Source organism: Propithecus coquereli, unplaced genomic scaffold (assembly GCF_000956105.1).
Source record: "Propithecus coquereli isolate 6110/MARCELLA unplaced genomic scaffold, Pcoq_1.0 Scaffold16, whole genome shotgun sequence".
NCBI lineage: Eukaryota > Metazoa > Chordata > Mammalia > Primates > Indriidae > Propithecus > Propithecus coquereli.
In genome coordinates this window covers 5,354,015-5,380,286 of record NW_012140524.1, presented here as the reverse complement: position 1 = coordinate 5,380,286, position 26,272 = coordinate 5,354,015, and the positions used below count along the sequence as shown (strand labels likewise).

The window sequence follows — 26,272 nt, the reverse complement described above, 5'->3', positions numbered from 1 at the left end:
AAAAAAAAAAGAAAAAAAGAGCACAAATGTAACCGGTGTGGTGTTGCTGAAAAGATTTATGTTTTAATCTATGTGATTTTCTTTTCTTCTCTGGTTGTTAAGCCTTCCTCCTTCCTGATGTAAAATGTTAATCAGCATAGGGGAAATGTACTTATGAAGAAAATATTATTTGACAACTTATCATTCAAGAAGAAAGCTGAAGCTTATAATTAAAAAAAAAAAAATCCAAATACATCTCCAAGGACTATTATAGACGGTTCTCAAATCTTCGGTCCGGGAAAGATTTTTTGGTAAAATAAGACTGAACACACCCTCTGCTTCCTCCCAAGTCTTTGTCTCTCCTTCTACCCAAAGGTAGTCTGACAATATTTTTCTCTTCTCTCTTCTGGGATTAGTCCATGAGCAGCACAGGTCCTTCCTATTATTATTTGGGGCGAGCCTTCTAACTGCAATGTTTAGTGAGAGAAGATGGGGAAGAGGTGGTGTCTCCTAGTAGTCCTGGCGATGGGGCAAGCAGGTAGAGTAAGAGGTGGCAAGAAAAGCCACCTCCGTACGCGAATAGAGCAAAGCAGCCACACCTTCTGCCCAAGATAGCATTCCGTAATGGCTAGCCCAACCCAATTGAAATAGGAAAAGCAATGACCATTATAAAATATAATTTTAAAACACAAAGGCATGTGATCTAACTTTATTTAGTTGAGCTGTACTTCCGTCTTTCTTTTAATAACAGAGAGAGGATAGCGACCCGTAGCAGCAAATGCAAGCTTCCCTGCTTCCCAGCCCTGTCGATCTGTGCGCCGTGCACCCAGGCTCTGAGCCCTGCAGAACCTGCTGCCATCTGCCTGGACCTTCTGTAAGATGGCTCCTACAAAATGACCATACCGAAGAATTAGCCCTAGGTGCCACCAAAATGACCAGAGACGGCCTGCGTGCCTCAGCCCACTGAGACACGGTGTCAGACTGGGCCAGGAGGGCGACCCCAGATTTGACGTCTTTTTGATTCTCTGGACCCGAGCCTCCCTTCGTCCCTTTCCCCCAACGCTTTTTTTTTTCCTTTCGTCCTTGTAAAGCATCGTGGAAGAGAGAACAGGCTGGCTTCATGCTCCCTCCTGTACCCCGCGAGCATCACTGCAGCCCCCGCCAGGCTGCAGGGCCGGTGCGCCCCCGGCGTGCGGAGAGGCTGCGGGCACGCGCGCCCTCCTGCTTCCCGCCTCCCGTGCGCCCGCAGCCCCGGCGCCGAGGCCTGCAGCCTCCCAGGCCTCCCCGAGAGCCGGATCCAGCAGGCAGGTCTAGCCGGCGGCTGGGGTCCCGCGGGCGGAAGTGCGAAGGGCGGCGGGGGAGGAGGCTGCGGGCTGGGGGTTGGGATTCCCTCCCCGCCTGACGCCGCCCGGGAGAGCCCGAGCGAGGACGCCCGGCGCGCCAGCGGCCCTTTTTTGGCGCTGAGGGAGACCAGAAGGGCAGGGCCGCCGCTGCGGCGGAGCGAGGCTGAGCCGCCGCCGCCGGCACCAGGAGGAGGGGCCGCCAGACCGGCCCGGCGAGCGCGGGAGCGGGCGGCCCTTGTGCTCCCCGCTCCTCCCGGGCCGCCATCCGTCTGCGCGCACAGCCGGCGGGAAGCTCCGCGGCCCGGCCCCCCAGCCATGTCGGCCGAGGAGATGGTGCAGATCCGCCTGGAGGACCGCTGCTACCCGGTGAGCAAGAGAAAGCTCATCGAGCAGAGCGACTACTTCCGCGCCCTCTACCGCTCCGGCATGCGCGAGGCCCTGAGCCAGGAGGCCGGCGGCCCGGAGGTGCAGCAGCTGCGCGGCCTCAGCGCGCCGGGCCTGCGGCTGGTGCTGGACTTCATCAACGCCGGTGGGGCCCGCGAAGGCTGGCTCTTGGGCCCGCGGGGGGAGAAGGGCGGGGGGGTGGAGGAGGAGGAGGACATGGACGAGGTGAGCCTGCTGTCCGAGCTCGTGGAAGCGGCCTCCTTCCTGCAGGTCACGTCCCTGTTGCAGCTGCTGCTGTCCCAAGTGCGGCTCAGCAACTGCCTGGAGATGTACCGCCTGGCGCAGGTGTACGGGCTGCCCGACCTGCAGGAGGCCTGCCTGCGCTTCATGGTGGTGCACTTCCATGAGGTGCTGTGCAAGCCCCAGTTCCACCTCCTGGGGTCTCCTCCCCAAGCCCCCGGGGACGTCAGCCTGAAGCAGAGACTGCGGGAGGGCCGGATGACTGGGACTCCTGTACTTGTGGCTCTGGGGGACTTCCTGGGAGGACCCCTGGCCCCGCACCCCTACCAGGGGGAGCCCCCATCCATGCTCAGGTACGAGGAGATGACTGAGCGTTGGTTCCCGCTGGCCAACAACCTTCCTCCCGACCTGGTGAATGTCAGGGGTTATGGGTCCGCCATCCTGGACAACTACCTCTTCATAGTGGGCGGGTACAGGATCACTAGCCAGGAGATCTCTGCCGCGCATTCCTACAACCCCAGCACCAATGAGTGGCTCCAGGTGGCCTCCATGAACCAGAAGAGGTAAGCACCCCTGCAGAGTGCTGCTGCTTTCTCATTCGTTCACTTGTTCATTAATTCACTCCCCCAGTGTTTACTGAGCGGTCAGGGAGATTATGCTTAGGTGGGAATGACATTTTCAGGAGTTTGCTGGCTTTGACCCTGGCAAAGTTCCCGGTGAACTTAGAACTTACAAGGAGGAGGCCCCAGTGAGGTCAGCTAGCTGAGTGGTTTCCTTGCAGGTATGGTGCCTTTAGCAAAACTGCTTTCTTTGCCTCCATTATCCTAGTGGAAAAAAGATGTTGTGGTTTCCAAGAAGGATACTTTAAAACTCCTTAATTTTTTTTATGTTCACTTTTTTCAGTTTTTAGGATCTGATCCTGATGATGATGGCACATTGGACAGTGTGTGACACTGACTTTGGGGTGTGTTTTTGTTGTCAGTGACTTTGAAGCCTTCCACACTTGGGCACAAGTCAATGATCAGGAGATAATCATTAGAAAGTGATTAATATTTGCCATGTGGGATTGCCTTTCTTATTTTTTGTCTTCTCCTTTGCTTCTCACTTCTTTCCCAGACAGGCATCATCATTGACCCAAAGCTTGAGCCTGGCAGTGGTCAACTGCAGAAATGGAGTATTTCCACCCACCCCAATCTTTTCCCTGCCTATCCTGCAAATCTCTCCAGCCATGAACATGAGTAACTTGAAGAAACAAAAAGAAAAGGAGAAGCTTGGGGGGCGGGGAAGTAAGGAAAGGAGTCAGGAAAGGAATATGAAAACATGAGCAAAGAACAAATACAAGAAAAGTTGGTAAGAAATAAAAATAGTAGGGCCCAGGAGGCCTGGGAGCCATTCGCAAGTGTGGAGAAGAATCAGTGTACCACCCCTCCCAAAAAAGGACTGGATACCCTTTCTTCCTGTCCACCTGCTTCCATCTCAAGCCCCACCATGGTCCCTGCCCTGATGCTAGAGCAAGGAGTTGGGGGACTCACAGCTAGGCAGAGTCTCAGCAGTAATGGGGAATCCTTTACATAGTTACTTGAGGGTCCCCCTAGGCCAGGGATTATTTGGGGAATGTTGGCTTCATTTCTATTATAATATAAAATTCATTTTGGAAAGTATACTTCTTTTTCTGATAAAAATAATACATAGTTATAGAAAACTGGAAAAGAATGAAGAAGCAGAAAGACTTTCACTCTTACTCCCTCCTCCTAGAGGCAATAACTAGAGGCTGGCACATCATCTTCCAGCCCCTTCTTAATGCATTAGTTACCTCATTGAGATGATACTGTATTTAAAGTTTGGTATCAGAAGTGTTATTATCAAACACATTCTAAGAGCTTTAATTGAAACAACAAAGAAACATTCAGTGGTTATGGGTGGTGCTCAGATTAAGTAAGGATGGTGGTCCTGGGTTCTCTGTCTCCTTTTCAACATGTGTCTCCAGTGACACCAGTTGGTACTCAACCATGCCACCCTTAGCTCCGCAACTCGAAACTCCTCACAGAGTTCTTTTTTTTCTTCAGAAATCCTCGGTCATCTTTGTCTTTTTTTTTTTGTTTTCCTAAGAATGCCCGTTCTGTCCTCTTCAAAAAAAAAAGCTTTCAAGTAATGCATGAATACATGCTTCTTAGAAAAACTGCAAATGACACAAAAAACTACAGAATAAAAGCATAAGTGTATCTACAGATGTATGTTATATTTATGTATTATAAATGTACAAACATTTATATTTATAAATTATATAAATACAGTTGACCCTTAAACAATATGAGGGTTAGGGACATTCACCCCTACACCGTCAAAAATCTGCATAAAACTTTTGACTCCCCCAAAATTTAAATATTAACCTACTGTTGACTGGGAAGCCTCACTGATAACATAAACAATTGATTAACACATATTTTGTGTATGTATTATATATACTGTATTCTTACAATAAATAAAATAAGCTGGAGAAAAGAAAATGTTATTAAAATCATAAGGAAGAGAAAATATATTTACTCTTAAGTGGAAGTGGGTCATCCTAAAGGCCTTCATCCCGATCGTCTTCATGTTGAGTAGGCTGAGGAGGAGGAAGAAGAGGAGGGGTTGGTCTTGCTGTCTCTGGGGTGGCAGAGGTGGAAGAAAATCTGTGTATAAGTGGATCCCTGCAATTCAAACCCATGTTATTCAAGGGTTAACTGTATAAGTATGTCAATAGTGCTTAACAATGGGGTAAAAACATATATGTATATTCATGTGCATTTGGAGGTGTGTATCACCTTATACATATTATTTTTACTCTAAGATTGACTAGATTATGTTAATTATTATGGCACTTGCTATTTCCACTTAATAGCATATTGTATCTGAGAGTTTTTCCTGTGTCAACAAATGTAGATCTGTCTTACTCTAGTTAATGGCTGTGTAGCACTCCAGCCTACAGATGTACTGTCATTAGCATTTCCCTTATACATGAACATTTAGGTCACTTCTGTTCACCACTATAAACAATGCTATATTGAACATCCTGGTGTGTATGTATCTTAGTAAGTAGGCATATGTCAGTTTGTTCCATTTCTGGGTAGGTGGGGCAAAGTGTATGCATGATTAAATTTTGGTAGCTCCTGCCAAATCACCCATCAAAACATTGTTCTAATTTCCTCTCCCATCAATGGTGTCTGAGCTTGCTAGTGCCATATATGCTTGCCAAGATAAGATATTATCATCTTTTTCTCAAATGTAATGGGCAAAAAAACACTGGTGTAATTTTCCCTGATTAGAAGAAAGACTATTTTTTTCATGTTTATTGGCCATTTGTATTTCTTTTATTAATGGTCTTCTCCAGGTTTCTAAACATTGGCATATCTTTTTCACATTCATCTTCAAAGTTCTAAATATGATATTTATCAGATATTAATCTCTTATCTGTTATATAATTCGCATATGTTTTCCCATGCCTCTGTGTTTCTGTAGAGTTCAAAAATGGAGTCTCAAAGTGGCCAGGCAGGTGAAGCTTGTCAGTGAAAGAGGGGTGGGTGGAGTTATGATGAACCAGAGTGCTATTGCCCCACCGAGAGAGGGTGCCACCTATCAGCCACAGCTGGTTATTTCCAAGTGGAAGTGAGGAAATGGTGTTGCTATACATCCAAGTATCACAATTTTTAAATGTTGGCAGCTTACTCCATTTAAAAAACAAATAATCATCGACAACAAAAACCTTGTAGACCAGTGGTCCCCAACCTTTTTGTCACCAGGGACTGTTTTCATGGAAGACAAATTTTCCACAGACCGGGGAGTCACGGGATGGTTTTGGGATGATTCAAGCGCATTACATTTATTGTGCACTTTATTTCTATTATTATTACATTGCAATATATGATGAAATGATTATACAACTCACCATAGGTTGGGGACCCCTGTTGTAGACCAAAGAAAATGCTGCCCACCCCTGGTCTCACGAGCACCAGTTTTGGAGTTCAGGTTTATAGTATATTCTTGTATGAAGAAGTTTTAATTCTTTTGTAGTCAGATTTGTCATGTGTATTCTATGAATTTTGTCTCTTGCATAGGAAAGGCTTCTACAAGCCAAGAATATAAAAATACTCATCTGTGTCAAGTTCTGTAATTGTTTATAATTTTATCTTTTTACGTTTAGATCTGGATCTGTGTGGGATTTATTTTCATGTATAGTGTAAAGTTATAACATTTGTCCTGAATGTTCCAACAGCTGCCAATCCTCACTGTGATTTGCAAAATCAATTGTCCTATGTTAATTTTCCTGTTTACAAATTGGCAGATTGATCATTCCTACATTAATAACACATTTTTAAATTATTGTAGTAGCTTGGTAATATATTTAATTGTCTGATAGAACTGAGACCCTTTTGTTCTATTTCGTTTTGTTTTAATTCTCTTGGCTATTTTTTTGCACATTTTTTTGTTCAGATAAACTTTAGAATCAGCTTGTTGCTGAGCATGGTGGCTTATGCCTGTGTAATCCTAGCACTCTTGGGAGGCCAAGGCAGGAGGATTGCTTGAGATCAGGAGTTTAAGACCAGCCTGAGCAATAAAGCAAGGCTGGAGTTGGGAAAAAATAATAAATTATGGGCCGGGCACGGTGGCTCACGCCTGTAATCCTAGCACTCTGGGAGGCCGAGGCAGGCGGATTGTTTTAGCTCAGGAGTTCGAAACCAGCCTGAGCAAGAGCGAGACCCCGTCTCTACTAAAAATAGAAAGAAATTAATTGGACAACTAAAAATATACAGAAAAAATTAACCGGTCATGGTGGCGCATGCCTGTAGTCCCAGCTACTCGGGAGGCTGAGGCAGGAGGATTGCTTGAGCCCAGGAGTTTGAGGTTGCTGTGAGCTAGGATGATGCCACAGCACTCTAGTCCAGGTGACAGAGCAAGACTCTGTATCAAAAAAAAAAAAAAAAAAATCAGGTTGTCAATCCTGTTGGGATTTCAAGTGGGATTACATTGTATTTATGGCTTAATTTAGGTGAGGACAGTTTTATAATACTTTGTAGCCAGAAAAATGGTGTGTGTGTGTGTATTTAGGTTTTTTGATGCTTTAGGGAAGGTTTCCTTTAATATCTTTATATAGTCTGTATATTTTTGTTAGAAATATTCTTAGATACTTTATAGTTATTTTTTCCTATCCAGATACTTTTTCCATAATATTTTCTAATTGATTATTGGTGGTGTTGGAAATTGTATCTTTTTTTATCTTCCTCATGCTTTGCCTCATGTCTGACATCATCTCTCCCAGGAGTTCCCCTTCCTGAACTCATCTTTGGGCTAAATGTTCAACGCTGTGCTCCTCTAGCCTCTCACGCATATTCCACGCCTTGAATTGAAATTCTGTGTTTTCGTTGTCTCTCTGCCTTCTGATCAATGGGGAAGTAGGACTTATTCAATGCTTATGTGTATGCCCACTGCTAACAAGGAGTAGGTGCTTAAAATACATGGGTGTTTTTTAAAATTATGGAATATATTTTTACATTATTGTAATAAAAGTGAATATATAATAATTTTGTATTCTTCTTTGTAGCATTCTAGTGAACATTTTTACCTGTAACACTCATTATATTTATTTAGAGTAGCTGAGAAATAACAATAGATAGCATTTAATTGAACACTGAGCTCTGCACTAGGTATAGTTTCTAGTGCTTTTCATGTATTATCTCACTTATTCTTCACAAGGGCTCTTTTAGGCAGGTATCCATTTTATAGAGACAACAAGTGAAGCACAGAAAAGTTAAGTAAATTGCTCAAGGATGTGTAATTAGTACAGTAACCAAAATGTAAATATCCATTGACTAATTATAACCATTTAAATTATTTACAAGTTTTGGCTTATCAACTTGCAGTGACCATCTTCATACCAAACTTTTTATCTCTTTTTTATTTTTATTGTTTTATAGAGATGGGGTCTTGCTATGTTGCCCAGGCTAGCCTTGAACTCCTCGTCTCAAGTGTTCCTCCTATCTCAGCCTCCCAACGTGCTGGGATTGCAGGTGTAAGCCACCATGCTGACCTCCCACTTTTTTAGAAAATGATTTCCTTCCAAGAAGTAGAGCCCAGATAGTTTGTGGTGCTGTTGCAATTTTCAAAATTTCATCATGTCTGCCTCAGCCTCACCACAGCCTTTAAGTCCACATTTTTCTAGTTACTATTGGATATATAGAAACCGATGACACAGTTGCTGCCTTCAAGGAGTTTAAGTTTAGATGAGACAAATAAACATAAAACCTAGAATGGGATTGTTCCTGGACAATGCATCCAACACAGGTTCCTTGAAACTTGGAACCTTGAGTAAGAAAGGCAGATTTTGGCCTCTGGCTGTACTGAATTTTATATCTACTTCAATTCACCTTTATCAGAGACTGCCTTCGGGATGTGTCAGTCCTTTTATTTTGATAAAGGGATCGAATGTAGAGCAGCTGACTTGCCTCGGGGACTGAACAGCGTAGTGATCCAGAATCTTACACAGCAGGAGCTCTAGGATTGAGAGGTTTTATAAAACCTTTTGCACCTTGGAGAAAAAGGTGCTATAGGCCAGCGGTGGGTGAAAAACAAATGTTTTGTGCTGTGCCCATGTCCTTAAAAATGGCAACATGAGTACATAGCACTCTTCGAGAGGGCACTTTGAAGTCCAAGTGTCCTGTTGGCCTGAACATGGATTTGATCTCACGAGTTGTCAGGATGTGTCTCTTCACATGTGAAAGTTGTGTGACCACAAAATCACTCGCCTTCCTGCCTCATTCTAATGAGTGATAATTTGCAGGAATTGGCCACCGTTGCAGCAGTTGGTTCATTGATGCCTTCCATTTCTAAAGTTGTTGCTTGTTTCTTCCATTGCCCTGCACTTTTCCTCTGAAAATGGAGTTGGGGTGAGTCCTCCTGTTCTCTGTGTGAATATAGCAAGGCTGGGAGACTGTCTCCTGGCAGAGATGGGGTTATGGGTTGTCAGGCTTAACGTTTCCTGAGCTGTCGCTTATCCTCTCAGATAAAATTTAACATTTTCAGAGCATTTCTAGATTTGTGAAACCCTTGAGAGGTTTTATTCTCTCTGGTTAATGTTGCAGTGGAGCCCAGGAATAATTTGTGCAAAGCAAAGAAAACTACATCTATTCATCTCATCTCCCCCAACTTAATTTTGGTCAACAGTTTAAATCGCTTTTTGCGTTTTTGCTTTTTGAATTTCCAAGAGTGGTAGTAGGAGTGGTAGGTAGCAACAATCAATGCCTACTTCTGTTTTCTAATCTTCCCCCTTTCCCTGCTTCCTCGTCCCCAGGGGAGGTTAATACTTAGGGAAATGGCAGAAGGCAAGCAGACAAAGGGGAAGGAGGAAACAAAAGGACCTGGATGGTCTGCACACTGTACAGTCATCTTCTGAGTGGTTGAGAAAGGACTTGTGGGAGGATCTTGGTATTGCACGCTAAGTTTTGTTCTGATGGTAACAAACTTCTCTGTGCAGTGAGTTGAAACGATGGTTTACGTTTCTTGAGTTCTTACCATAGCTCAGGTATTGTGGTTACTACTTTAGGTGTCACTTATGTTTCATGCTCACAACATCTCTACAAGATAAGTATTATTATTGGCCCCATTTCCCCAAAGAGCACATTGAGTCCCAGTGAGTTTGATGACCTCCCACATAGTCACAGGGCTATGCTCTAAGCCACTCAGACCTTGTTATCCTGCCTCCCTACAGTTGTGTATGCTACTGTTTATCGTTGATATCCATGCACTGGTACTTAGCATGTTTCATGTTACTTAGTTTTTTTTTTTTTTTTTTTTTTTAGAGACAGAGTCTTTCTCTGTCTTGGCCAGGTTGGAGTGCAGTGGCATCATCATAGCTCACTGTAACCTTGAATTCCTGGGCTGGAGTGATCCTCCTGCCTCAACCTCCTGAGTAGCTAGGACTACAGGTGTGCACCACAACGCCCAGCTAATTTTTTTTTTTTATCTTGTTTTTAATAGAGATAGGGTCTTGCCATGTTGCCCAGGCTGGTCTTCAACTCCTGGCCTCAAGTGATCCTCCTGCCTTGGCCTCCCAAAGTGCTGGGATTACAGGCATGAGACTTATCATGTTACTTACCTTTTAAGTATTTAAAGAACTTTTTATTTCTTCTAAGTCAAATTGAAATTAAATTGCTGTTTTATCTAATTTTTGTCACTTATATTTCTATTTATTGCAAGTAAATCAAGTATATAGCTATGACAAATGACTTGTTTGGTTTTAAAATTCTGTTTGCCTCCTGAATATGGAATGTCAGGAATCAATATTAAGGAAACACTGTAGAGATAATAATTTTAAAAGTGGTTGATAGGTCAGATTTGTATCTTTACCATTCAAGAGGTGAAGAGTGGAAGAATTATTTGCAGAAAGTTGGAAATGAGGTGCTAAGTGCCAAGAATTTATGGATGAGAGAACACTTCCTACAGAGTTCCAGAGTATATCATGGCCAGTGACCATTGCAGTTGGCAAATGAGAGACTGACCCTCCTGAGGACAAGAAACTTAGACTTATGACACAGAGAAGCATTCCCTAGAATGCCAACAGGGAATCACTTGTTTCTGTAAATTCTATCCTTTTCAACTCCTACTGTGTGGCAGATATTTTGCTCTTATCCCTACTTCACAGATGGGAAAACTGAGGCACAGATGAACAGATTGAGTAATTTGTCCAAGGTCACACAGCTATTGTATAGTAGGTCTGAAATTTCCTTGTGCAAGCCTGGGCTCATTTACCAATATACCTCTTTTTTTTTTGAGACAGAATCTTACTCTGTTGCCTGGGCTAGAGTACAGTGGTGTCAGCCTAGCTCACAGCAACCTCAAACTCCTGGGCTCAAGCAATCCTCCTGCTTCAGCCTCCTGTGTAGCTTAGACTACAGGCGTGCACCACCACGCCTGGCTAATTGTTTTCTATTTTTAGTTGCCTGGCTGATTTTTTCTATTTTTAGTAGAATCAGGGTCTTGCTCTCACTCAGGCTGGTCTCGAACTCCTGAGCTCAAGTGATCCTCCCGCATCGGCCTCCCAGAGTGCTAGGATTAGAGGTGTGAGCCACCGTGCCTGGCCAGCAATATGCCTCTTTAATAAATGGTCTGTTTTTAGATGGCAATTTCATCTTAAAATAAATTCAGCATTAAAAGTGTTTCTCTTCAAGTGAATTTGAGCATGTTGGGGTCTAGAGAGATGGAATTTTTGACTTTTAACTGCCTATTCATTCAGCCTCAAAGAGAAGCCCCTTACATGTTTGCTTAAGACAAATGATTATGCTGGATAAATACTAAATACTGTTTTGATCTCACAAAATTTACTATCTGTGTACCTTTGGGGAGCAAAAACAAATTGTGGGCTGGTAAAATTTAGTGCTTATTTACAAGCTTTATTTCCTTTGGTTCCCCAAATTTGCACACACGGAGAGGGCATGATGGTCGGATTGTAAGGACCATTGGCAGTAGAAGGTAAGCAGCATGAATCAGGGACCCCCAGTAACTGCCACCCTGGCGAAGTCTGTTGGCATGAAAAACTGAATGGCTGGCTGGGTTTAATGGACAGGACGAGGCTATTGATGAAGACTACTCTATTTGCTCTGATTTGAAAAACAAAACAAAACTAAAACACATTTACATATAAACATTATGGGAACCTTTTAAAAATCTTAATTTTTTAGGAAGCGGCTATCACTAATATATTTGCTACGTATATCATAATGCATCAATGTTTATCGAACACCTGTTAGGAGATCAAGCGTGGGCTACTTGTTCATGGCTTCTTCTTAACTACCCTCTTATATAATTTTTGTTTGTTTGTAGCCTCTACCTCCGTTCTTTCTTAGGATATTGTCATTTTTGAAGAGATCATTGTGTTGGAGTTAGACGTGGCCTCGAAACTCACTTGGTCTAGCAACTTTATTTCAAATACTCAAAAACTGAGAAATTTCAGTGATAGTATCTTATCTCTGTGTAGTACTTTCCGATAAGGTATTTGATTTAATCCTCTTGGCCACCTTGTGGTGGCTATTAACCCCATTTTAGAGATGAGTGAAGTGGCTGGGCCAGGGTCAGACAGCAGGTTACCAGCAGAGCTGGGCCTAGGACCGGGGTCTCCTGATCTGTGCTCAGGTCTTTTCCTGTTGCGTCATGCTGCTGCTCACACTCTTGTAGATTTGTGACTGTGGCACTTAGAGCAGGCTAACCCAGCACCCCCAAGTGTATAGCCTCCTGGCTTTGAAAGGACCAATTAATTCCCTGTATGCTTCATCGAAACAACTGAATTTTGGCCTACTTTTCATTTTAAAAGTCATGAGACTTATTTAATGTGGGAAGCTGATAAGCAGCATTTAATTCTAGCCTGTCTATGGGGCTTGAAACCAATGTATTTCTCTTTTTAAAGTTATTTAGTATTATGATAGATGAGCGTTCGTTGATATAAGTATTTGTTAAGTTAAATATGCATGAGTGCCCTAAGAATGCCGGATCACAATATTTTCAACTGTCTTATATGCGGTGAAGCAATATGTAAGATGCCCTGGGTGGAGGAGGCAGGGTCTGTGGAAAAGGGGTTTCCCAAACCACCCTTCAGGAACCAGCCTTTGCATCTGCCTGTCTGTGTAGGCAGCACCGGTGTGCCCCTAGGATGGAACCTTCCCACTCAGTAGGAAGAGTGAGATAACCGTCTGAGAGGGGAAAGGCAGGGGTGCTTTCCTCCCTTGCCATTTGCACCTGCCCCTGAAGGAAGGTACTAAATTTAGTGTATACAGTTGTCTTTGGTTCCTGGCCTAAGGCAGAGCAAGATTGCTTCTTGTTATGGTGAACTGCTTATCTTCAGCTGCTAATGTTTGGACAGTGCGCCATTCCTGTGGAATCTTGGGCACAGGAGTGAAATTTGAGAAACCATCCTTTCATTCCTTTGTCCTCAGGCAGAATGGCCCCCAACTTGAAGAGCTAATTTTCTTCAGGTATCCAGCAGGGTCTACACTGTAATCGTTCATGCCATCATCATACTTCTACATGACCAGAGGAACTAACTTTGTGGGCCCTTGTGTCTCTCTTTCAGGTCTAACTTCAAACTTGTGGCTGTTAATTCAAAACTCTATGCCATTGGTGGGCAGGCCGTTTCTAACGTTGAGTGTTACAATCCCGAGCAGGATTCGTGGAATTTTGTGGCACCCTTACCAAATCCTCTGGCTGAGTTCTCTGCGTGTGAGTGTAAGGGGAAAGTTTATGTCATTGGAGGATATACTACCAGAGGTAAGTGAACGGCCGAGGAAGCCGTCTGCTTGTGTGTAGGCTTCAGGAGCCTGGGAAGGGCGGGAGGGCGCCAGAGGAAACTCGCTGGTGTACACAAGTGTCATTTTATGCATTAGACCCTATATAGTTACACTTCTGGAAGGAAGAGAGTCCTTCCTGACAGGAAGGGCCACTGACGACCTTGTGTGAGCCTGAAAATTGAGTGGGTAGGGAGAGCTGTGAAGAAAACATGTATTTTCTTTCTGCTCCTGGAAACCCAGCTTGTGGTCGGCTATCTTGTGACTGGGCTGGGCCTGGTGTGTGAGGTTTGCTCAGGTCTCCCAGCTGCTCTCTGAGGTTGGTAGGTCTTGAGAGGAGTGTTATCCGGGTAACTCCCGTCCTTCTCCCAACACACGCCAGATCCGCCCCCATCCAACACTGGGATTTGGTGCCAGAGCATCCTTGCAGGTCCTTGTTTTCATTTTCTCCCTTCAGGGGCACAAACACAACAGATGTAGGTTCCAGAAACCCAGCTCCAGGGCATTGTTCACATATCACGGAAGGAGCAAGAACATGAATACAAGGTGGACATATCTCTTTGGGGGCCACCACTCAACCCACCACAGGTGATGTGTTGTATTTATGCTCGTGAGGCGAGGCAGTGATGAAGACGAGTACACTGAAAGCAATGAGCCTTCCTCCCACCCCACTCAAGTTTTCATCACTTGTGGAGCTATTCCAGTGTCCTTCTCTAGTGACTCTCCACTGAAGATGATTGCCACTTTTTTTTTTAAACAAATAATTGAAAAAATTATGAGCCTTAGCAGTCATTTCTTTTACCTTCAACATTGGTGTTCAGGTTGTAGCGACCAACTTCATATTCTTAGACTAAGGCGTAGAGCCCCCTCTTCCCCAGAACTCCTGTGTATATATGTACTTCCCCTTTCCTGTGTGTGTGTGTGTCTTTGTCTTTTCTCCTAGAAAATTAAATACAGCCATTTACCTATGCACATTTCTAAACACTCTGATTCCTCCCTAGTTTGAGTAACACAGAATGCATCCTGGGGCTGATGCACATAGATCTCTCTACTTCTCTTTTAACCAGGAGCTGTAAAGCACTGACAGGCAGCACTGTAGCCTGGAGAGTACTCTGCTGGTAGATTTCCTAGTTTTTCCATGACCCTGGCTGAGCAAATGTTCTTTAGATTTGACCTAGAAAACCCTTCTTGTGTGTTTTGTAGCTTCACAAGCCACTGCTAATGTACCTTCTCCACTTGGGCCACCCACTGTGATTTCTCTCCTGGACTTCCTGAGCCAAATACCCACGATGGGATGGTTAGGTGATGTGGATGGATGGCTGTTTGTGTAAGGGCTGAAAACTAGTTTTCCAAGATGACAGAGCAGGGCAGTTCCTTATACTCAGAAGCCCTCTTCCTGCTCTCCTGGGGCTTTGCCCAGCATATTCTAATAGTTCTCTATATTTAAAACATGTCATCATGATTGTTAAGAAAAAAGAAATCAGGACTTAAAGTTGGGTTTTTAGCCTGCTGACTTAAGTTAGGTGAGACTCTTAAAATTCAGTAAATAGTCTTGATTTTTATGATAGTCATTTGATTATTTTAATTCTTTGGTAGGCACTGAAGAAATTCAAAGAAACTCAATAGAAAGTAATAGTAACCATCAAGGCAAGAAGGGTGCTTGTCGAACTTGAGAATCAACTTTAAATGTGAAAACAAAAAGATCATTCCACCAGCTCAAACCACCTCATCATGGTCTGAGCCTTGTTGAGTGAGGAGAGAAAACATTTACAGGAGACCTGGAAAGACCTTCAGTCCTGGAACTGAGAAATATGTGAAAGCTTCACCAGAATGAGTCCTTTATTCATTCGGTGGAAAGCCAGGGTACCAAGGAGCACTTTTTGATAGATTAGTAACCAAACTCTCCTTAGGCTATCTCCTAGAATGGTCTTTACCACGACAGCTGCAGTAAAAAGAAATATGGAAAGGCATTAATGTGGGTGGAAATCAGGACAGTTTTCTAAAGCTGTAACACTTCTGAAATTTCGACAGGCATAGTAACATGTGCACACACAGGACTTGGTCTCTTGGACCTCTTGGGGGTACTTTAGTTGTTACCAGCTCTGGCTGTGGAGCTCTTTACACATTGCTAACTGTGGGTGGGTCCTTCTGTCTCAGGCAGAAGTACTGAAGGAGGCATAAGCCTTTCTAGAAATTGAACTGTCTTCTCTTACCAGCTTCTGCAGCGATCGAAATGCTGCAGTCTTTAGTCATATGCCAGTTCCCAAGCTGAGCTGTCTCCTGCACTGATAGGATTTGTTTGTTTAAAAAACGATCACAAACAGAAAGTTCATTCTTTGTAATAACTCAGAGCATTTTTTTTTCCTGCTGAGGCTAAACTACTTATTTATTCTTTCCTAGAGGAGAAAAGAAAAAGAAAAAAGAACAATTAAAAAAAAAAAGCAAAACTAGATTTTCTGAATTTCACAAACATTTTTCAAAAAGAGATTAAGCAGCATTTTTCCTTGAAGATAATTGCTATTGGCCAGGCATGGTGGCTCATGCCTGTAATCCCAGCACATTGGGACGCCGAGGAAGGGAGATGGCTCGAGCCCAGGAGTTTGATACCAGCCTAGGCAGCATGGGGAGACCTCTGTCTTGACAAAATATATTTAAAAAAATTAGCAGAACATAGTGATGTGCACCTGTAGTCCCAGCTACTCAGGAGAGTGAGGCAAGAGGATCACTGGAACCCAGGAGTTCAAGGAATGAGCTATGATTGTGCCACTGCACTCTAGCGTGGATGATAGAGCGAGACTCTGCCTTTTAAAAACGTAAAAATTAAAAAATAAAAAAAGATAATTGCTATTAATTAAAAATAACGTCTGAGTGGCCTTTCATCCAGTCTTTGATTCTATTCACACAGCAACTAACCATCTGTTGTGGAATGGGCAAGGGGAGAGGGACTTTGTAAGTGTCTCTCCGGTGCTAACAATTGGGAAACAGAATTGCCAACTGATTCCATGGTTCTTTGGAAGGCCTGAGGCGAGACTTTCTTGCATTTCTCCTGACTTGTAACTTTGCGCCCTTTTCTCTAGACAGCCCCTGGAAATCCTACTTTTGAAATTGCTACTTGTCGTATTTTTTAGGACCAGCTGTTAAGAACAGATCCCCTCTAGGCAGTCTGTTTTCTGTATTAAGTAGTCAGTAATTCTGTAGCTATTGATGAGAGTTCTGAAGCTCTTGTTCTTTTACATTGGCTGGTGGTTCGGAGGTGTGAGAGTACCAAGGAGGAGGGGCTGTGTGCCACTCACAGCTACTTTACTGATTCTTAAGTCTCCCAAGGAGGGGACACGCCTAGGTGGGAGCAGATGAATCTAAATGTTTCTCCAGCTTCTGCTTTTCTGAAATAATTTTGCCTCTTTGTTAGGAAATGATACACATAGAGGTAAACATTTTCCCACAGCCAGACAGTCAGTGGTATTACTGGTGGCTGTGTCATTGTTTGGCATCTTTGTTTCAGACCGGAACATGAACATTTTGCAGTACTGCCCCTCTGCTGACATCTGGACACTCTTTGAAACTTGTGACGTCCACATTCGCAAGCAACAGATGGTGTCTGTGGAGGAGACCATCTACATCGTCGGGGGGTGTCTCCATGAACCGGGGCCCAACCGGCGGAGCAGCCAGAGCGAGGACACGCTCACGGTGCAGTCCTACAACACTATCACCCGGCAGTGGCTCTACCTCAAGGAGAACACGTCCAAATCGGGTCTTAACCTGACTTGCGCGCTCCATAACGACGGCATCTACATCATGAGCAGAGATGTTACCCTGTCAACCAGCTTGGAGCATCGAGTGTTCCTCAAGTACAACATCTTTGCAGATAGTTGGGAAGCATTTAGGCGTTTTCCAGCCTTTGGACATAACTTGCTGGTTTCTTCTCTTTATCTGCCCAATAAAACAGAAACATGACTGAAGTGACTTAGTATTGAAAAGAAACCTGGTTTGAGACAAAAAAAAAAAAAAAGTGATGTCCCATTTCAAGGGAGACTGATTTCTAAAGGGAAAATATGGGTTAAAGTACATTACATACATACAGTAGTAGCTGTAAATAAGCTTACTTGAACTAATTACTTGAAAACTTGTGGAAAAAAGAGACCAACTTTGTATTTTTTAAATTATGGGAGCAAATCCATGATGGTGTTTGCTCCAAACATGACACTCTTGGGCCAATGACTAAAACTGATCATCAAAAAGTAGATTTATTTTGTCTGCTTGGTAAAGGGCCAAAGTCAATAATTAGAATGAATGATAAAGACGATTTTAAAACCTGTTTTATTTAGGTCCCTTGAAATATCATTAGCACCTTAAGTGAGAGATTTTCTTTTTTCTTATCAGTTTACTTGACAAAAATGACATTGTCATTCTCCCTCCTTTGTCTCAACATATAGAAGTATGTATTTCTATACATACTTCCAGCGTATTTAAAATAGGGTTCTATATTCAGCTATTTTATTTGCACACTACTTTTCAGGAAACTTACAGTGATGGAAGCCTACAGTGAATCCTTGCAAGATTCAGTTCTCCCAAAAACGTGCATAAAAACATTATCAGTTATTCTTCCAGTCTTTTTTGTGATTACAAATGCTGGTAGAATAGACTGTTATAACCTCTTCTTTATGTGGCAGATTACGTATTGATGTGGTCACATAAGTTGCATTGCTAAAGCCTTCTGTATAAAAGAGAGCATTTGTTTAAAAGAGAGGACATACTGTGTGAAAGGATGGATGTGTGTATATTTTTAAAAATTAAGTCTTAAAATTTAAATGGAAAGGGAAGGAAATACCAAATAGAAAAAAATTGCCTTTAAGAGTTACTTTTATTGAATGTATTTGACTTAGTTCTTATTTAAGACTGAAAAAACAACTTTATCATATTTAAGTCAGGCAGTTTTCTAGTTTAATCTTAGCTTTGTAATTCATGTTTCACTTTTGTGGGCTAAGGTGAGGACAGCTGTAAAAAACATTTGTGCTGGAGAGAGGAAGAAGCTCTTACAGAAGTAGAGTGGCCTCTGGTAGTATTTCTGAAGTTAGGTAAAACGCTTTACTTGCCTTGGTTATTAACTCAAATAGAACTCAGCTCATGCAGTTATTTGTTTTCACGAAGTCAGTTAACAATGAGTAAAAGCTTCTGCCAATCATAGATCAGCATCCCCGAAAAATACTTATACTCACACTTATGGCAATTTTATTTTGATTGAAAAAACACTTTCTGAAATTATCCGATGTTTTATAATGGAATCAGTTTAAACGTGAGCTGGATTCCATCTTTCTGCATGAACAGCAGGCAGAACCATGTCGGTACGGCGTGCCTCACTAAGAAAGTCCCGTTGTAGCAGATTCATGCCTTCAGCAAACACTTACTGAGTGCCTGCAGGATGCCATTCACTGTGCAGTTGTAGGACACAGGAGCTAATCCCCGAACAGAGTTCTCAGTTTGTTAGAGGAGTCACTACAGGGTTTCTTTGCAACTATAGCCTCTAGTATATTTAAAATAAGGGTCCAGTTATAAAAATCCTGTTTGCATAACTTTGCAGGTATATTTGTATTAGGTAAAATGAGGTAAGCCTTTATTTTGGACATAGAAACAGATCTTTGTATCTTGTCACCAAATAACCTCACCAGTAGTCAACTTACAACACTTTTTAAGAGTTTCTAAGCTGTGCCCATTAATTCCCAAATATGCTTTTTTTAAAAAAAATGTCTGAACTAAAATCTTCCCAGGAATAGTACTTAAAAAATAGATTTATATTAATTTATATTCATTGTAGAATTGAATTTCCAATAACCTATAATTTTACTACATATATTTAAAAATCTAATTTATTTTAGATGCTGTTAACTTCTGTTGCTGTAGAGCTTAACTTTTTAAAGGTCTAATCCTATATATTTGGAAGACTCCAAACAGTTGAATTAGTACTGAACAAACACCTGGATATTAGCTTGTAAATAACCATATTGTATAAACTACATGTTATTATTCCTGCCAACCAGTTCTCTTGCTGATGACAGTTTTTGGGTCTGTTTTCCTAATGCTGAGAATCAGATTCTTGGAGCAAGTGAAGGTATACTCTGATCCACAGAGCTGTTTTATAAACCAGGTTTGATGCGCGTGTGTATATATGTGCATATATATATGTGTGTGTATGTGTATATGCTTGCATATTGTAGCTCTCTCTAAGATACACAGACTTCTAACAAGATTTTGTTATTCTAGGCTGCCAGCGGTGCTTGGGAAACGTGGAATGTGCAATAAGAACAGATCTGTGTGTTTTGTGACATTGTCAGCTGTGTTGACCTTTTAGGGTAGTTCTCTAATTTAGCTCTGTTCTCTTGTTGGTGCCAGTGTTATAGTGAAGATTCTACCTATGATGATGAAGGCAATGTTTGTTTGAACATCTCCCTTCATTCCCCAGGACTTTTACTTTTTGAGAATATCTTTCTATTTTATTCCTAGTCCCCTTCTCTAAATGCTTTATCCTTTTTTTTCTAAGATGTTTCTGAGGGACACTGACTTCCCACTCTGGGGAAGGGAGTTGCCAGGAGGACCACAGTGGCAGCCCCCTGGCCTGAATAACCCTGTCTTACAGAGAATGGTCTCAGTGGTAGAGAGTGAGACCTGTTGCGTGGGTTGGTGGGAGGAGGTTGCTGGTCCTTCCTGTCATTGTTTCTGGCTTTCAACTCCCTTAGTTTCAGAGGCCTCTCCCCTTAACGTCTTTTAAAAGGTTTTCTGATGAATCTGAGGGTTATTTCAACAGTATTGGTTAATCATACAGTGAAGTGCTGAGAAGGTTATGGATGCTAGTAAGAAACAGACAAAAGGCTTAAGATTAAGCATGAAAACCAAAGAGAATTTAACTCTGCCATTTTTTTTTTAAACAACCAAGATCCCAAGTAATTCCAAATGCCTTAGATGATTAAAGCTATACATTAAAGCTAAAGTACCGAGATAGAGAAAGTTCTGTCTCTGTAAAGGGAGTAATCAAGTAAATGCCTGTGCTCTTTCAGTAGACAGTGCTTATTGAGCATTGTGGATGCAGTGTTTTCAGATTTCTAGGTGAAGTGATGACCCTATCTGTTTGGCCAAAGAGTTAAATTGAGAAGAAAGGCCTTGGTCTTCCTGATCAACCAGCATTTAAGGAGCAGTGGCTTAATGCAGAACACTTGAGAGGCAGTACAGCAACATAAAGGGAATACCAGTGAGTGTCGGATGCCCTTTTCCCAGACCAGGGATAGGGCGTGTATAACATCTGTGCCACAGTTCTTTCCGGGTGGCATTGTGAAAGAGTGTAGCACTCCTTTCCTCTGTGCCGGGATTTTGGTCTTAGAATCCCTGTCAAATCAATGCTTCTAGACATCCATTTCTAATCCATCAGAGCAAAATGTAGCCTATTTGTCTTCCTTGCCTCCGATATAGGAGTGGAGGACCTCGGTGGGTATATTTTGAGCAGATTCCGCTCAGCTCCCTGTTTACCGGAAATACTTACTGAGTGCGTGTCATGTGCAAGACAGTGCTAAGAACTGGGAATACAGACGGAAATAAGCCACAGTCCATGACCTTGAAGAATTTACAGCCTTGTAAACATGTTCAGTGTCATTGTCTTTATCAGGGCATCCTTCTCAAAGATGCCTACTTTTGTCAGGCACGTTGGAGCTTTCTGGTCTGGTGGCCTCTTCAGTGTTGGCCAAATCTGTCTTTTGCTTCCATGATTTATTAACAATCATCACGAACCAGTTTTTTTGTTTTTTAAATTTGAACACTACAGCCTATATTTTAGTTTTTTACTGTATGTTTTTTTCTCCTCACTACTTTTCATAGTCTTTCTGTACTTCATTTTTGTGAAAAAATGAAAATTACATGTAATCTGCTTTATTTAAAAATAATTACCAGGCACCACAGCCTTTGCAGCTAAGGGAACAGCTGAGCTAAGGGCTCAGCAGTTTGAAAAGTGCTGAGTGAAAAGGCGGAGCGGGGAGGAAACGGAAAGCAATGTTCAATGTTCACTCGGACCCTGGTCTGGACTAAGCATCAGTTGAGTTTGCCTTTGTGATGATCATGAAGGGTGTGGTCTTCCATCTTTATGTTTCATTCACATAAGAGTATTTGTTTTGTATTTACTTGTGTTAACTTAGGAACACAAAGTTCACACTGACACATGCTGACTTCTGTACTTGACATAACCATTTTTATTCATTCCTCCAGGAAACACTAAATATAAAAGACGGTCAATTTTGAAGAGCAGAAGGGTGCTGGAATGACTTGTAGTGTTGGCTGGTGCTTTCTCAAATGGATGCCATCGTTTATTACTAGCAAAGGAAAATGTGATTTGTATTATTGTGTCATTTTTTCTATAAAAAAACCTTAAGAATAGGGCACTTTAGCTGTCCCTACAACGTTTTCATATCTAGTAGTCATGTTAGGGAAAATGATAATCTGTAGAATGAAGAGTTATGTTTTGTTATGACTGATACTTTGTTCAAAGGTTGTGTTGAGTCTTTAATTTCAAATGTAGCTTAAAAATGTAAACATTATCGTATGGTTCATTTGAATACAATGATGCCTGTGAAGCACTCACTATAACAGCATTCACTTTGTGTTTATAACTACAACTATAGAAGAAAATCTCTTCAAATAAAGTAGTTCTTAATCCGTTTTTGTTGTCTGTTCTCTGTACCAGCTGCGTGCTCGGGGCTGTGTAGGGGAGCATGAGATGGTCCTGCCGGTGAAGATCCTGGTTCATGGGATGCGAGATGAACGCCCATGAGCCAGGGAGGGAGGGAGCAACCCTGTTGGAAGGAAGAACCAAACTGGGTGGCGCAGGTAATGAGAGCTGTTTGCAAGAGTGGGATCTGCAAGGAACAGATGTGTTGGGAAGACAAGTTGGGATCCTTAGCATCCCTGGACCCTTCTTTGGCCCTGTTGTATAGTCCTTGAGTCCTTATAATTCTAAATAAAAGAATAAAGCCAAAATCCCACAGGTTAGCAATTATGGCCCACCATGATCTGCCCCTATGTTTTCAAATTTTTCCCACCTCTTACGCACCCCTCACTCCAGGAACACAGAAACACACAACCCCTTGCCTTTGTGTTGTTAGTTACAACTCCGGCCATGAGCCTGGGAGAGGGCTGTGGGGGACGGTACCACAAAGTAAGGTTCAGTTACTAGGTGATGTCCCACTGAGGTTCATTTCTTTCCAGTCTTTGATTGCCCAACGTGTGGGAACACATACGTGCGTGCACACACATTCTTATACATACGATTTTAACAGTGATCCCACTGTTAAATAATGCTACTGCACCATAAAAAAACAAAGATATGCCCAACTTTCTCACCAAGGGACACAATTAAAAATCTGATCCAGCTACTGTATCTAAGGGTGACATGGCTCACTGATTCCCAAGGCCAAGGTTATTAGGGGATGTTCATCCCTGCTAAGTCCATGGGTGGCCACTCAGTTCTGACAATCCATTAATAAATAACCATTTCCCACATACCTAGGACATGGTGGAGGAGGACGATGGCTGGCCCAGAAAAACGACACCCAGTGCTAACTGAGCACTTACTCTATGCCAGCAATAGCATCTAGCATTTTGTATTTAACTTATCTAATTCTCACATCAATCCCATGTGGTGAATATAAATATTATCCCCACTTTACAGTTGAGGAAACTGAGGCACTGCAGGTAACACATTGCTATTTGGGAAAAGAGAAAACTACGGATAGTGCTCATTGGTTCAAAATGTATACTTCTCCGTGCTGGTCAGGGCTAGCAGGGACCCCCTTGCCCAAGTAGAGGAGTGGGCTTTGAGACCAGCCAATCTGGAAGGCCTTGGTTCTGCTTTGCAACAGGGTGTTCCATGGCTGTGCCTGAGTGGGGTGTGCCCATGTGGTAGCCATCTTCCTGTTGGCATGGTTCTAGGAGGGAAGCCCGGAAATTTCTATAGAAGCCGAAGAATCCCAGGCTCCTGTTTGCAGCCCGTAAACATTTCCTTGGCAATAAAACCCCTTTACAAACCCAGCTAGATACTGGTAGATATGACCTCTGGCAACCTTGGGCTAAAAGCCAAGATGTAGTGGAGCCCAGTTTCTAGAATTTAGGGCCCACCTTTATGATTTCTGCCTCTTAGCCACAGGCTTCCTGCTCATACCTTTACCCTCAGCTTGATGGCATCAGTCTCTCCCTCAGCTTTGGGGCACGTGACACAGTAGGGTCTTCCCTTGCCCGACTACATCCCAGGCAAGGCTGCTTTAGTAGGAATGATTACCTCTGTGTGGCAGGAGGGGTTTGGGAGGGGCTTGGGGGATGAAATTCCCGCCCTATTTCTTTGCTTCCTGCAAGGGCCGAGTCCAAGGTGTTTGTGTAAGCACCTTCGACAAGCCGAGAATCCGGCTCCACAGTTCTGCAAGGCACGCACTGTCTGATCCTCTGCGGTCTGCTGGCTGCAGGCAGAAAGGTTGAAAGCATGGACGCTAGCGCAAGACTTTGCTTCCCAATTCTGCCACTTTCTCAGCTATGTAGCTCTGCTCAGCCTACTTCATTTCTCTGGGCCTCAGTTTGTCTATAAAATAGAGATAACAATAGTATCCATTCTCTAGAATTGTTGCAAAAATTGTATGAGGAAATCCATGTGAAATGCTCAGAGTGGCATCTGGCACATAGGATGTAATGAACATGAGCTGTTGTTATTACCAAAGCGGGTGGCTCTTTCCTTTACACCCTCACATGGGCCAGTTGGGCTGGAAGCTTATGCCCTTCCTAAAACACCTTACTAAAGCCATTAAGAGGTAGCTAACAAATTCCAGGATCCTGGCATGTTTCTGACACTTTTCCCAAAGAGTTGGCTTGAATGGTCTGAATCCTAAGATATATCAGTATTGTCAGTTGCTTTGCTTCCCACGTGAGGATAGGGATGGGAGAATCCTGCCTAGATTCAGCTTGTATATTTCAGCTTTAGATGTTTGCAACATCCCATCCCAAGTACCAAATCCTGTATTAAGACTTTGATTGGACCAGCTCAGGTCATGTGACCAGAGGGATGGAGGAGAAGCTCCAGCTCTACCATATGGAATGAATTCATCTCAGATAATAGGGGTTCTTCTTCCCAGAAGAAAAGAATGTTGACCGTTGACTCACCAAAATACCAGCTGAATATCCTGTTGATCAAACAAAGTTAATTTTTTTTTTTGTTTACTGTGGTAAGGGAGGACAGAACCTTGAAAAAGCCTTAACAGTATCTCAGAAGGGGGAAGGTCAGGTTTTTGGGCCCAGGTTGGGTGATTTTAAAGTAGGTTTTAAGGCTGGTCGCAGTGGCTCATGCTGTAATCCTAGCACTCTGGGAGGCCGAGGTGGGAGGATCGTTTGAGCTCAGGAGTTCGAGACCAGCCTGAGCAAAAGTGAGACCCCGTCTCTACTAAAAATATAGAAAGAAATTAGCTGGACAACTAAAAATATATAGAAAAAATTAGCTGGGCATGGCCGCGCATGGCTGTAGTCCCAGCTACTCGGGAGGCTGAGGCAGTAGGATTGCTTGAGCCCAGGATTTTGAGGTTGCTGTGAGCTAAGATGACGCCACGGCACTCTAGCCTCAGCGACAGAGTGAGACTCTGTCTCAAAAAAAATAAAAAAATAAAAAATAAAGTAAGTCTTAAGACTGGGCAGAGTTCATGATATAAAGTTCTTTGGACACAGAACTTCGTGGGCACAGTGTGGTGAAAGTCTTGAAGCCCTGAAGCTGGTATTGAGGAGTAAGCTGTTAGCCTTGGTAAATAAGCGAATTAGTTGGTTCACAGTGTTATAAAAGACAAGTCTTATGAAAATCCTTGTTCTTGAATACAGCCTCAGTTGTTTCTCTCTCAGGGCACATGTATTTGTCTTACAGAACAGTTCTTATGTGCTTGTCTTATTTCTGTTCTAGACTGTGTATGGACAGTGGTTTCCTTAATGGTACAGAAAGTGTTTTTTTCCTTTCTTTTTTTTTTTTTTGAGACAGGGTCTTGCTCTACCTCTCAGGCTAGAGTACAGTGTCTTCATCACAGCTAAATGCAGCCTCAAACTCCTGGCTTCAAGTGATCCTCCTGCTTCAGCCTCCCAGAGTGCTAGGGTTACAGGCATGAGCCACCCTGCCCATCCAAAAGTGTTTCATTTATCATTTTGTCACCCTTATCATTTTGTCACCCTATGTCAGGGCATACAATAGGGCCTTGTACACAGCAGATTCTTAACATTTGTTGAATTGAAAGGTTCTGAAGTCTCCTCAAATTTTCTAGAAAGAAATATGTAGGTTTTTGGTTTATACAGCGCTAAAATTTCCTTATAGGAAATAATATAGTGCTTTCTTGATGAACAACTTTTATTAGGAAAACAGTGTACTTTTCTACCAATGTATATAACCCTTCTAGCAGATGGGAAAAGTTTCAGCATCTGGCTGGAGCTGGAAAGGAAATCTGCTCACTAACAATAGTGAAGCTAATGTCTAGGAGCTCAGGGGTGCTGCAGGGAATGGCAATTGAACCATTATTTTCTTGTCAATGGAATCAACAGTAGGGCTTGTGTGATATTCCTGTTACTTAGAGAACCATTTTCTCCTAAAATCTGAACTGAATGTCACTAATACACAGTTTCCAGAATTTGAATGCTAGCAGGAAAGAGATGTAGAGAAGGTAGGGGTTGTTGTTGCAGCAAGCGTGTGGGTCTGTGACGGAGGGCCAGCTTCCCGCCTGCGGGCCGGGCCCCTGAAGGGCTTCCTGAGGGAAAGGAAGTCTGGGGGCAGAGATAACTCTGCTCGTGTCCCTTTCAGTCCTGGTGGATTTTGAGGTGGAAGGACAAGAAGTCAGAGGCGAGAGATTCAGAAAGAGGCACTGTAGTACAAATGGTCTGTGGCTGGAGGTGATTTTTTTTGTAAAATCTGCTGTGTATGTCCTTGTTTGCCTGCTGGTTTTATTTGACCAAGGTTTTTGCAGTTCAAACAGTGTCTGC

The 26,272-nt window shown here is 42.9% G+C and overlaps 1 protein-coding gene across 1 annotated transcript; it reads left to right on the top strand.

Moving 5' to 3' along the window:
• Positions 1-1,597: 1,597 nt before the first annotated feature.
• On the top strand, positions 1,598-17,222 carry KLHL42 (kelch-like family member 42). The gene is made up of 3 exons (XM_012640996.1): positions 1,598-2,509; positions 13,042-13,235; positions 16,755-17,222. Exons 1-3 carry the CDS (start codon positions 1,638-1,640, stop codon positions 17,204-17,206), a joined length of 1,518 nt encoding a protein of 505 aa, XP_012496450.1. The 5' UTR covers positions 1,598-1,637; the 3' UTR covers positions 17,207-17,222.
• Positions 17,223-26,272: the final 9,050 nt, after the last annotated feature.

What these genes read in the sequence shown, in the direction of transcription:
- KLHL42 (XM_012640996.1), top strand. Translation starts at nt 1,638, where the DNA reads ATGTCGGCCGAGGAGATGGTGCAGATCCGCCTGGAGGACCGCTGCTAC. An exon ending in GCCTCCATGAACCAGAAGAG is followed by an intron (nt 2,510 to 13,041) that starts GTAAGCACCCCT and finishes TCTCTCTTTCAG; the next exon opens with GTCTAACTTCAAACTTGTGG. An exon ending in TGGAGGATATACTACCAGAG is followed by an intron (nt 13,236 to 16,754) that starts GTAAGTGAACGG and finishes TCTTTGTTTCAG; the next exon opens with ACCGGAACATGAACATTTTG.